The 12,818-nt window shown below is 42.7% G+C and overlaps 1 protein-coding gene across 5 annotated transcripts in view; it reads right to left on the minus strand.

The window, feature by feature from the left end:
* Nucleotides 1-611: 611 nt before the first annotated feature.
* The window catches only part of PTER (phosphotriesterase related), a 93,442-nt gene continuing 81,235 nt past the window's right edge, over nt 612-12,818 (minus strand). For all 5 annotated transcript variants that reach the window (XM_029588768.1, XM_029588773.1, XM_029588770.1 and 2 more), the window contains exon 5: nt 612-1,677. In XM_029588768.1, the coding sequence (XP_029444628.1) occupies nt 1,467-1,677 (211 nt within the window). In that variant the 3' untranslated portion in view covers nt 612-1,466. The remainder of the gene's footprint in view (nt 1,678-12,818) is intronic.

A 12,818-nucleotide genomic window follows, 5' to 3' on the forward strand; every position in this document is an offset into this window, starting at 1 on the left:
ATCCTTTGCAGCGAGAGCCTGCACAGAAGGGACATATGTACACTAGAAAAGATGAACCTAGCTCTAATGCACAGACAGGTTTGAACAATGCCCAAAGGGTCACATTTCCTCTCTGAGGAAATAAGGTGATGGTGACCAATCATGTGAAATATGTTTTCAGAAACAGGTCAGGAAAGTAATACACCCAGATTTTTCTGATGGCTTACAACCGATTTCAACGCTGACTGATTACTATCTGCTCTAGAATGAAATCCTGCGTTCACCAACATGTTATTTTTGAAGAAGACATATTTAGAGACATTTCTTAGTTAACATTATAATTGTACCAATGTTTGTAAAGGAAGTGGACAAACTGCTTAAAGTTTATTTTTAACTGATATGTGCAAATAAATTATTCTTGTCATTTTCAGAAAATAAAGACATGCTAAAGCAGCAAAACTACATAGATGAAGCAAAGTTTTTCTTTTTCATCTGGAAAACTGATTTGTAAAGTTGTTAAATTATGGCTTTTGTTATAAATGTAACAATTCATTAAATGGCAATTACATAATATCTTTTGACTATTATTACTGCCTATTTATAATACAAACATGATATGGATATTGTTTCACATATTAAATCCATTTTGTGTATAAAAGCAAATTCAACAAAAATGAGAAACTTTTTTTTTTTTTTTTTTTTTTAAACAAAGAGCACTGGCTGTTTAAGGGATATATAAAATCACTTTGCTAAATTAGATTTTTGTTATTTATTACGGCATTCACCCTCCCCATCCCCCTCCCACAAAACAAACAAAGCAAAACTGAATTTTGTGCACGGCCCTTAATGGAGAACTCCATTCTTCTTCCTTAAAAAACATGTCCAAGCCTTATCTCTCTGATTTGAGTAGTTTTTCTGCAGAAACTGCTAAAAAAAAAAAACAATCATCGTCTTCTTTATCAAACATTAATTAAAGAACAGCAGTATAATTACAAGCATCATCAGTATTACAAGGAACATTAAATTGCTCCGGAGGGGGGTCATTTAATTGGAAACGCTTTAAACTTCCTCAAGTAGTGCAGAGTTTTTCATGCATGCAGTTGATGTGCCTTCAAAATAAGAAGAGCTAAAAAAAAAAAAAATAAATCTATAAATAAAAATATTCTCTCTTCTATAGCTAAACAATTTCATTCAGTGTTTGGAAACAATTATGACGGCAGGTTTTTTTCCCCCTCCTCTAAACGTGGATATGATGCTGAGACGTTCAATTAAAATACAAATCTCCCTCAGGATCAGACATGGAAATATGATATGACCTCTTATATTCTAATGAAGATCTAAAACAAAACATCACAAGCCTCCGGGGAGGAGAATCTATAAACATCTCACAGCACTGATGCAGATTAACTGTGTTCAAAATGGCTGCAGCACAGTAACAAGCAAAAATCAGCATCGTCTCCATGAAGTGAGATGCATGATTACGTCTACTACTTGAAAGTCAACCACCGTTTTGGGTTCTCCACCAAGATCTTGTCAACTGCTTCCTGGGATATGCCTCGAATCAGCATCTTGGGAATTATGTTTGTGAGGATATGTGAATAGCCATGGCCTCCGTATTTTACTAGTCTATTCTTTGTGTGTATGTCATGAGCAATTACAATTCGATCGTCACAGCCTTGATCAACCAGAATCTGCAGCCTGCAAAATACAAAAATAGTATAGGATGTAGTAAAACATTCACACAGTTTTAACGGAAAACAACTGTTCAAATTGTAGCTTGTGCACTGTAAGACTGATTTATCAAATCAGGACCTCTTATCTATAGAGAAGCTGTACTATGTATATATTTTATGTCGTGTTTCATGTTATAAGAATCTTAATATGTTTTTATTGTAATTTTGTGCTGATTTGTTCACTGCCTTGAGCAGCTTTGTTAAACCTGGGAAAGCAGTTTATAAAAACTACTAAATAAATAGTATCACGATCAACTCTACTGGCACTCCAAAGGCCTAGTTCCTTACTAAAACTGAAAGACCCACCAATATTTGCATTCCTCAAATTACACATTTTATACTATTGGGCATTTTGCCATTCCTAACCTACTTTAACAACTGCTCATTTGAAACAAAAAGATACTGTGCAATTCCTGAAACAACTGAGAGTATCAGAGCATGTTGACTTGAGAATGGTAAATACCATTTGTGAATGGGTATAGAGCTGGGGCAGGCGCAGAGTCCTAAGTAATAGAGCGCATTGCAAAAGGAATGAAGTGATGAAGGTGTCCTGCTAGTAAGTATTTTTTAAATCAATAACCTAAAGAACCATATAAGCAATCCTTATTCTTACAGTGTGTAACTCCACTCTGTGACACAGTATAAAGGTCTCCATCTTATGGAAAGTGTTGGATATCACTGCCATCCAGATGGAGATCAATGGGAACAATTACATTGTAATGCATTTGGGGAATGTACAGGAGTAGATACACTGTGGTAACAGTTCCAACACTAACCAAGAAAAATACAGAGGTGACTATAAGCTAGGAATCAGTGTGTGAAAACAAGTTGCAGCAGCTACAGTTATAGCCATGTATCAAAAGCCAAGTGGAAGTAAGAGTCAAAAATGTCATCCTCTCACTGTAGAAAGCCCTTATGAAACCTCATTTGGATTAAAGGGTGCAGGATTAGGCACTTGTCTTTAAAAGGATATTGCCACACATAAATTTCAAAGTGCAAAAAAAAAAAAGAATGACCACCAATTAAAAAAAGGGGATGAAGCACCTTATATTTTTAATTTCACGAGCAACAAAATTTCAGGCCATCGCTTTTGAGTTGAAGGGGAAGTGACTTTCAACACCTTTAAAAGCAGGGCTTCTTTATTCAGAAAAGTGCTGCAAATATGGAACATTTTGCTGACAGAAATGGCCTTGACTGTGAAAGTAAATTCCAGGACAAATGTTTGAATTAAAGGTATTGGTGGCCATAATGATACAGATAGAATGTAAAGAAGGTTTTTGATCTAAGTCAGGGCTTCCCAAACCAGTCCTGGGGACCCCACAGCCAATTGGGTTTCCTGGATATTCACAATGAATATGCCTGAGATAAATTTGCATACACAGAGTCACCATGATATGCAAATTTGGGAAGCTCTGCTCCAGGTGCCTGTGATTATTTCTATACCTCAGAGCAGGGGGTTCTCAACCCAGTCCTCAGGTCACACGTAGCCATTCAGGCTTTCAGGATATAGGCAATGAATATACATAACATAGATTTGGATGCATTGTCAGAAGAAGACCGCGGGGTCCAATGCTGATTGCTTGTTTTTCAAATTTATTTAAGAGAACATTTTCAGAAATAATTTGAGCATTAATATCTGTCCAGCACTGCACAGTAACTTTTACCCCTGATGAAGATACAAATATTCGAACACAGTAGTGTTGGGTTTAGCCTGGAAATTAAGGGGCAGTTTTTAAAACATACGCGCGGGCGTACATTTGTGCACGCAACCCGGCACGCACAAATATACGCCCGATTTTATAACATGCCCCTGCCCCTGTGCCGGAGTCCTCGGCCACGCCTCCTGGACTGCCCAGCCATGGCCCCTGACCACCTGTCCCGCCCATTCAGAAAAGCCCCGGGACATACACGCGTCCCGGGGCTTTTCGCGCGCCACCGGGCCTTTTGAAAATGGGCGCGTAACCCCCCTCCCCCTGGATTTACACGCGTAGGTCTTTGAAAACATGCCCCTAAGTGACAGTGCTATAGTATCTGTCCGGTTCCTGTGCATTTCAATGATTTAACAGCAAGTACCTGGAGCTTCAAGATAAGTTTTGAGTCACTTCATTTTTACCAGTCACTAAAGGATTATTTTAAGAGCATAAAACATATTTCTAAAATATATATATATATATATATATATATTTGTGAGCTATGGTGATAGGTATCATGGACCAATGATTATAAATGCAATGTAGGTACCAGCACAGTTCAAAAGACTTGAGACACCACATTCAATGGTGCAGTCTAGGTGCTTTTGTATAAGGTCCATTAACATAAAGTGCCTCAATATATATTTAACTCACTATTGTGTTGCAGTGCTGATTTGAGTGAAATTTTGTTTTTTGGGCATTAGCTCTTTTTCACTCTTTGGACTCCCATTTTCTGTAAGGTTTTAGGACAGACACGAGACATCACTACTGTGATTTCCGTCAGCAGGGCAATGTTGCACTTCAGGTGGATGAATGTGGATGACAGGGAAAACTCTGGCATGCTGTCTACTCTTATTTCTTGCTACATGGTCAAGCATATTCCTTGATCATTTTCACTTGCATATGGTCTTTATTTACAATGACATCAGAATAAGAAAATTCAATGCAAACTTTTGCAATTTTCCCTGTGACAGCATGCTCTGAATTGTTAATTCACATGTATTGGTGTGACATTTCAAGACAGGAAGGTTTTTTTTTCTCACTGTTCAGCTGAAGTGGATGAATATGCATGGTGGTTTTTTCACCTCTCTCTGGATTGCCATGCAGATATGGCCATAAATACAAACAATGAATATCTAGGGGGACTCTTCCAGAAAGCTGTGCAAAATGCTCTTTGCTTTTTATAGAATTTTTAGGGAGTATTTTTTTTTAATGCTTTTAGTATGCTGGTTCTCTCCTTCTATTCATTCAGGTTCATCAAGCATTACCCTCCCCAAAGGAAGTAAGGAGCATGCACAATATTTTCTTGCCATTCATATCAAATCACCTTTAACTATTGCACAGTTTAAAACTTCTTGTCTGCCTTATTGTCCCCGATGAAATATTTTACACCTCCATTTTCATTTACCTTCTTGTAGCCCCTTTTTAGTAGTTGCCATGAAGGCAGGGGGTCACACTTAGTACCAGGGCTTAGTCCGTGCAAAGTCCCATTAAACCCCAGCATGGATTCTCCAGGCTGGGGGTAGGGAAGAGGATAGACCTCCAGCTCTAGTGTAAATATCTCTTTCTGCGAGTGAAAGCCCAACTCAGGCTCTGTACTGAAGATGCTCAATACCCAGGCTGGACACTCGAGCAGGGCATTTTTTCACACTCTGAATCTCCTCTAAGAAATCATCACTGGGATCTTTCAAACTGCTTTCTACTGATGGTGGTCTAAAGCTTCTCAGTTGTCTACTGCGTTCCAGGGATGCAAATAAGAGTCCTGGTCAAATAAACTTGCCTAACAAACAGGCCGATACAGTAAGGACGCGTTAGAAAGAGTGCGGCAGTGCCGGGCGCACCTTCGTTTGCCGCACGCACAGTCCGGATCACACACCGCTCGATACAGTATTTAAATTAGACGCAAATGCAAGCCGCGTCCATGAAGCGCAATCCATTTTACTGTATAGAGCGTTATACAGCGCCTATACAGTATACTGGGTGCGCTGGTACCTGTCATTTCAAATGACATTTCAAATGACATTTGAAATGACAGGTACCAGGAAGTGGATGGTTCTCCTATGCTCGGGCATCAGGGATTGCCAGTCCTCTCTCCCCCCTCCCGAAGCAAGGCGCAGGGCGAAAATCGACTCGACATGTTATTAAAGCAAATAGAAATTGTAACAAAAGTAAACTTACTGCATGCTTCCAGCAGCCCCAGTCCTCTCTCCCCTCCTCCCAAGGCGCCCACCGCGGCTCCCCTGCCTCCTGGGGGCAGCCGGCGGCGAAAGCGGCTTCCAGCAGCCCCGCCGGCAAAGGTGCATGAACGCACGCCTTGACCTCGGATGTCCATCCGGGCGCTCAGGTCACGGCGTGCACTCATGCGCCTTCGCTGCTTGAGCGCCCAAATTGGACGTGCGTTCATGCACCTTCGCCAGCGGGGCTGCTGGAAGCCGCTTTCGCCGCCGGCTGCCCCCGGGAGGCAGGGGAGCCGCGGTGGGCGCCTTGGGAGGAGGGAGGAGAGGACTGGAGCTGCTGGAAGCATGCAGTAAGTTTACTTTTGTTACAATTTCTATTTGCTTTAATAACATGTCGAGTCGATTTTCGCCCTGCGCCTTGCTTCGGGAGGGGGGGAGAGAGGACTGGCAATCCCCAATGCCAGAGCGTAGGAGAACCAGGCCCGAGCGCAGGAGAACCAGGCCACACCATGTTACTCGCTTGCTCCAACCCACCCACTTATTTGACCGGAGCCTGCCTATTGCTGTCACGTCCCTCTAACGCCAGGGTCAGGGTAGGCGGTAATTTAGCAGGTTAAAGACGCGGCAAAGCAGTTGGTTAAAAAGGCGATAATTGGGCCGCACGTTACTGTATGGGAGGGAATAGCTAATCGGAGCGTTTACATCTCATATACATGCCGCGGGCGGAAAGGGATACGCGTCGATTTAAAGAAGCGGTAAAGATGGGTTAAAATGGATAGTGAATCGCGGGTTAGACTTGCGCGGTCAAATTGTGGGTACAATGCGGGTTAGAAACAGGGTAACCGCGGCCGCGCTTTACTGTATCGGCCTGAAAGAAAAGTACATCAAGGAAAACTGACCCTTCTCCTCCTTCCAAAAAACCCAAACCATGAACACTTCAGAAGTCTCAGCGTACAAAGTAATTTGGGGGGGGGGGGGGATCCCTGATTTTATTGTCATTGTCCCTATATTGTTTTAATTCTATTTTATTATGTTTCATGTAATATATTTTTACAGAGGGCATTTATTGAATGGATTTCAGTTGAAAGGCAGTATATCAAATAATAATAAACAAACAATCATAAGAAGCACAAGTCTCCATTCTCTCTCTCCGCTCCTGAGTTTTTGCTGTCCCAAGTCTCTTCTTAGACCCTCAAACCAATCCAATCTCTGCTCTCCTGCTTTCCCAGTCTCTTAATCTCCGAGTCCTCACACTCTCCCCCTAACCCAATCCCAGAGTGTTCACTACCCCACTTCCACCTGACTCAGTCCCAATCCCTATGTCACTGGCTCTCTCCCCGCAATCTCAGATCCTCACCTACCTAACTTCTGCCAGCTCCTGCTTCCCAGGCCTCTTTCTCATCTCCTATTCCCCTTCTCATTCAGCCACCTGTTGTTTCTAACCCAGTTGCTCCTTCTGCTACTTGTGCTTCTCCTCTTCCTCCCATGTGGTTCATATCAGCATGGAAGAGAGAGCAGAGGCACTGGTGGCAGAAATAATTCAGTTCTTGATCATCTACAAGTATCAAGGTTCCAGGAATTTGTTGATCATGGCTAGGCTGCTCTGCCTGCTCTTCCTCTGCTGATGTCTTCCCTCAGAGTTCAGTGGGCTCCCAAAATGGCTGCCAGTAAGATTTCACCCCCATCCTATAGTGGGGCAGTCTCACGGCCTGCCAGCTATCTGGGAGAAAAGCGGAAAAATGCATGACCTCTTCTTCTGCTGGCCACGAATGGTGAAGTGTAGGACATCGCTCACTGTCCAGGCCAGCAAGTCTTTTTCTTTGGCCAGTGCAGGCCATAAGGGGAAAAGGATGCGTGAGGCAGCAGAGGTCAATCAGGCAGGCCTTTTCTCTTCAGCTGGCATGGGTCCTACGAGGGGGGAGGGAATCAGGAAATAGCAGCTGCAGTAGCTAGGCCAGCATGTCTATGGGGTGGGGAATGGCTCTTCTTTTTTCAGCCCCTCACAGGTTAAATTTGGAGAAAGGGTGGGAGAGCAGCTGGATAGCAGCATGATGCCCTTTAGGATTTGGCCACATTTGTCCCCATAGTGCCACCTCTGCCTGCCTCAATCATGAAGGCTACAACTGATGACTCCAGTCTTCCCCACTAGAGCCATAACAGCTCTTCATTTCAGCTTCTCGGTGGCATGGGCAAGCAAAGAGGCACCGGTAGATCACCAGCAATGAAGCCCCAACATACAAGTTTAAATTAAGAAACAACTTATTTTTATTCCAATCTGCAACACTATCTTTGCACCAATTGACAAACATGTGCTCGTACTAACCAATACAAATGTAACAATTTATTATCTGACAAAAGCATACAACATCTTTTGGAAAGCAGAGACCTATGTATTTATGGCTTGTCAAATTATTTTATGGTAAGAATCTTCCCGCCTTAAAAAAAAAAAAAGGTGGCAGGTTCCCCCTTCTTTTCTGAGTTTCTAGCTCAATTGCAACCAGCTTTTTCTGCAGCTGGGTCACCATAAGCCTTCCTTTTCAACTACCTATGAGTTTTTTGGGGTTTTTTTCCTAATTTTTAACCCTTTCCCATGTAATCCAGCCACCATATCAAAAATCCTTGCCCAGAAGCCACACCGAGTTTCAACACTCAGTATCACCAGCTTGCGAAGGCTGGGGACCCACCCCCCAGAGGCTGTGAATACTGCCTCCCGGTCTATCTTCTTCCCTACCCCCAGCCTGGAGAATCCATGCTGGGGTTTAATGGGACTTTGCACGGACTAAGCCCTGGTACTAAGTGTGACCCCCCTGCCTGGCTGGCCTAGGAGCAGATACGAGGGTTTGGAAAACGAACCCAGATCATCTGCCTGACAGCACGCAGCCTGCCACTGAAGCACCTGGCTGAAAAGGACAATTATTTAAAAATGCAAAACTTTTTTCTTGGTGCCACCCTGTGAAATTCAATGACATCAGGAATTAAAGTAGCTGCCTCAAAAATCTGAGAGACAATATTGCAATTAGGATCTGAGAGTTCTCACGATGGAGCTCCTTATTCTGGACTATAAGATGATTTCTTGTTACATAACTGAAAAAAGAAATACTTTCATACATATGGGTATGCTCATTTATTTCCATGTAGGCAAATATTGTACTTACACACACATATGTACACTGACATGTATACTATACACATACTTGCTAGCAATAAAATATAAAGCAGAAAAATACAAATATCAAAATGCAAAACATAAGGGGAAAACAGGCGGATACAGTAAAATTTGCGGGAGAACAGGTGAGCGCCCGTTCTCCTGGCGCGCACACAGGTTACTCTCCTATGCGTGCGATTCAGTAAGAAAAAATATTCAAATTAGGGCCCGTGGTAAAGAGAGGCGCTAGGGACACTAGCGCATCCCTGGCGCCTCTTTTTTGACAGGAGCAGTGGCTGCCAGCGAGTTTGACAGCCGATGCTCAATTTTGCCGGCGTCTGTTCTCAAACTTGCTGACAGCCACGGGTTCGGAAACCGGATGCCGGCAAAATTGAGCATTTGGTTTTCAACCCGCGAGCCGATTTTACATTTTTGTTTTTATTATTATTATTTTTAACTTTTGGGACCTTTGACTTAATATCGCCATGATATTAAGTCAGAGGGTGTACAGAAAAGCAGTTTTTACTGCTTTTCTGTGCACTTTCCTGGTGCCGGCAGAAATTAACGCCTACCTTTGGGTAGGCGCTAATTTCTGAAAGTAAAATGTGCGGCTTGGCTGCACATTTTACTTACTGTATCACGCGGGAATACCTAATAGGGCCATCAACATGCATTTGCATGTGGCGGGTGCTATTAGTTTTGGGGGAGGTTGGACGCGCGTTTTCGACACGCTATTACCCCTTACTGAATAAGGGGTAAAGCTAGCGCGTCGAAAACGCGCGTCCAAACGCAGGTTAACAGTGCGCTCCACCGCACTGTACCGTATCGGCCTGAAAGTTAGCACTTGATTGCACCACTTTTAAAGGCAGTTTTCCAGCTGGTCCGGAGGCTCAGTAGCAGTACTGTGCAAAGCCATCAGACTACCTATTGAGATTGTTCCCATCAAAAGACTTAACCCCTTCGCCTTGTCTCTAGAGATCTATCCACATCCCCCATCCCCCTCATTGTGCAAGGATTTAGCCACAGGAAAGATCTGTCTTCCCGGATAAAACACAAGAAGTTTGGCTAACACGAATTTTCAAAAATGGATATTGTGTATTAAAGTGAATATAAATTCTGCATTTACACTAACCGATTTATTCTAGATTTAAAAAAGGAATAAAACTGGATATTTAAAAAAACAGTGCAGAAATAAAAAGATCCAGGCTCAGTTCTTGGGCCCAGCCTCTGCTCCCTGGGCCAGCTGGGGATGGGGATGGTGCAGATGCAGTGTTCACAGCCTCTGGCAGAAGGAGTCACCACCTCTCACTGGTAACATTTACTGGCTGCCCTTAGGATATGTGTGAACCAGGTTTCAGAAGGTACCTGGTCAAGGACTGTCATAGAAATAAATGGGCTAAGTAAGCGGGTATAAAATGGGGGAGGGAGGGGGGAATCCTTAGTTGTGTTGAATCAAGGTTCATGCCACCATAGCCCAATAACCATGGTTCTGACTGAGATGGAAGCCCAAATAAGAGCAGGAGGAAACCTGCCAGGCTAAAATGAAGGAACTCCATTGGCTACCAGTTGAACAGCGAATACAATTTAAAACCTTATGCATTCTTCATAAAGCAATGCACGGGGAAAAAGTGGAATGGCTGAACGCCGCAATACGGGTACACATACCCCAAAGAAATGTAAGATCTGCCAACAAAGGCTTACTATCTATTCCCTCGATGGTTTCAGCAAAGTTAACTTCAGTGAGAGAAAGAGCTCTATCACTTGCTGCCCCCAAAATCTGGAATAATTTACCAGTCGAAATTAGACTAGAAACAAATAGAATAACATTCAGAAAAAAAGTCAAAACATGGCTTTTCCAACAGGTATTCAATGATGGTAACAGTAATGGTGAAATAAAAAATTAACTAGATGCTGATAAATGCAAAGAGAAGATGAGTCAGACATAGTGTTAAATTTTATTGTTTATTTGTCTTTGTCTAATAAGCCATTTTTTTTTTACAAATTGTAAGGAAACTCTTAATTTTAGTATTGTTAGTATATTATATGTAATTAAGATTCTAAGTGTTTTATGAAACCATGTAAACCGATGACAGTCTTGACGATATACCAGTATAGAAATTGTAATAAATAAATAATAAAAAAAATAGACAGCTTTGTGCAGCTTCATGTCATAATTTGTCTGTATGCAATGTACCTACATGTCATTTAAAGGAATCCCATAACTTTGAGCTAAGAAATTTAATTTAGATGGCTAATGAGCAGGTATTGTACACAGGCAGAGGAAAAGGTAATGCTGAGATCTTGAACTGAAACACCTCTGCATACTAGAAATCACTTGATATTGACTTGCTCAGCTGCACTCCATCATCCAGGTCAGATCCATTCAGTTTCCTGGATAGGACATATTTTTTACTTTCTGTTAGATCTCATTAAAAATGTAACGCTTGGCTTGGCCAACCTTTAGGCTGTGCTTCTTCAGCTAATGACGTCACTAGGCAAACACCTGTTCACTTTTCAGTGATGTCACAGGCAGGACTGAGAAAAATAAATCACACATCCCTGGCACCAACCAACCTATTAATGCAACAATTACACAGGCAAATTCTGCTAAACTCCCTCCAAACTTGATCCCCATTGTCCAACGTCAGGACAACCACTCCATGAGAAGTGATAACAATCCTTCAGAGAATCAATCTGTGACTCCTTTAGATCCAATTCCTCAAAGATTCATCTGTAAGCGGAAACATAACCTAGCTCCCTGGCTAACCAACGTAATAAATACCATTCCAACCCAAGGCTCACTACTCACTCACTCAAAACGGCTGTTATCAAACCCACCCTAAAAAAAACCTGGTGCTGACCCTAAAATAATTGACAACTACTGCCCAGTCTCCAGCCTCTCCTTCTTATTCAAGGTAGTGGAAAAAGTAGTTTATCTCTAACTCTTAGATTTCCTAGAGAAATAAAATATCCTACATTTGCATCAATGTGGGTTTAGGAAAGGTCATGAAAAAGAATCTGTTCTGATGGCCATCACAAACAGCATTCACTTCTTTGTCGATCAAGGTGGTAACTCCCTCATTGACCTACTTGATCTCTTGGCTGCATTTGATACAGTTGATCACCTTCTCCAGGTCCAGTGACTCAAGGACACTGGCATCTATGGCACTGCCCTAAAGTGGTTTGAATCATTCCTTGCCAACAGAATGCTAAAATTTATGTGGTCAAACTGTCCTACTCTAGAGAACTCACCTGTGGAGTGCCTCAGGGCTCAGTACTCTCCCTGATACTTTTCAACATCTACATGCATCCCATCTGTGACTTCATCCAGTCCTACAATATAGAGTTCCATCTATTTGCAGATGACATCCAACTCTGTATCAAAATGGGATCTGACCAAACTTCATCCATTACCAATCTCAATAACTGTTTTACAGAGGTAGCCCATGAGGGAGCCAGCCTATAGGAAACTCCCTCAGACTACCTCAAGAGACCAGGAATAGCTGTCTTGCCTAGTCTTCCTTAAGATTCAGACCCACAAGGAATCCTGGGTAAGAAAGGAGCCTCTAACTAGAATATAAGAACTCAGGGCCTAAAAGGGTTAGACGGGCCCCGGGGAGCAGGCAGGAATTCAGCCTAGGCAAAGACCTGCTATGTTTGATGTCTGTGTGCTGAAGTTAAGGTAAGCTGCTTTCTATTTTACTTTTCATTTGCTCCTTATTCCTCCTGGCTGTTTCCCAAGCTGCTATTGCCCATTACCACATATGGTGTTAGCAGTGGGATCCTCTTATCTAAGCAGGAAGAACAGGCAGAGGCCCATAGCTGCAGCAGGGGGAGGGGGGAAAAACCATAGAGACTTTTTTTTTCCCCTCGAGCCTCCCATTTCCACTCTCCCAGATGAAATTAAAGCAGACCAAGGGGGGGGGGGGGGGGGGGCCTAGCCCCGCCTGTACAGTCAGGGTTCAAATAGTGAGTAAGGACCGAACAGGCCAGCAAGCTTTTTTTTTTTGTTTCTTCCTCTCTCCTTTCCCTAGAGAGAAAGTTTGGTGGCAGCTTGGAAAGCAGGGGAAATGGAGAAAGTGCAGCAGCAGTA

The sequence above is a fragment of the Rhinatrema bivittatum genome, chromosome 2 (assembly GCF_901001135.1).
Source record: "Rhinatrema bivittatum chromosome 2, aRhiBiv1.1, whole genome shotgun sequence".
In the NCBI taxonomy this organism is placed as follows: domain Eukaryota; kingdom Metazoa; phylum Chordata; class Amphibia; order Gymnophiona; family Rhinatrematidae; genus Rhinatrema; species Rhinatrema bivittatum.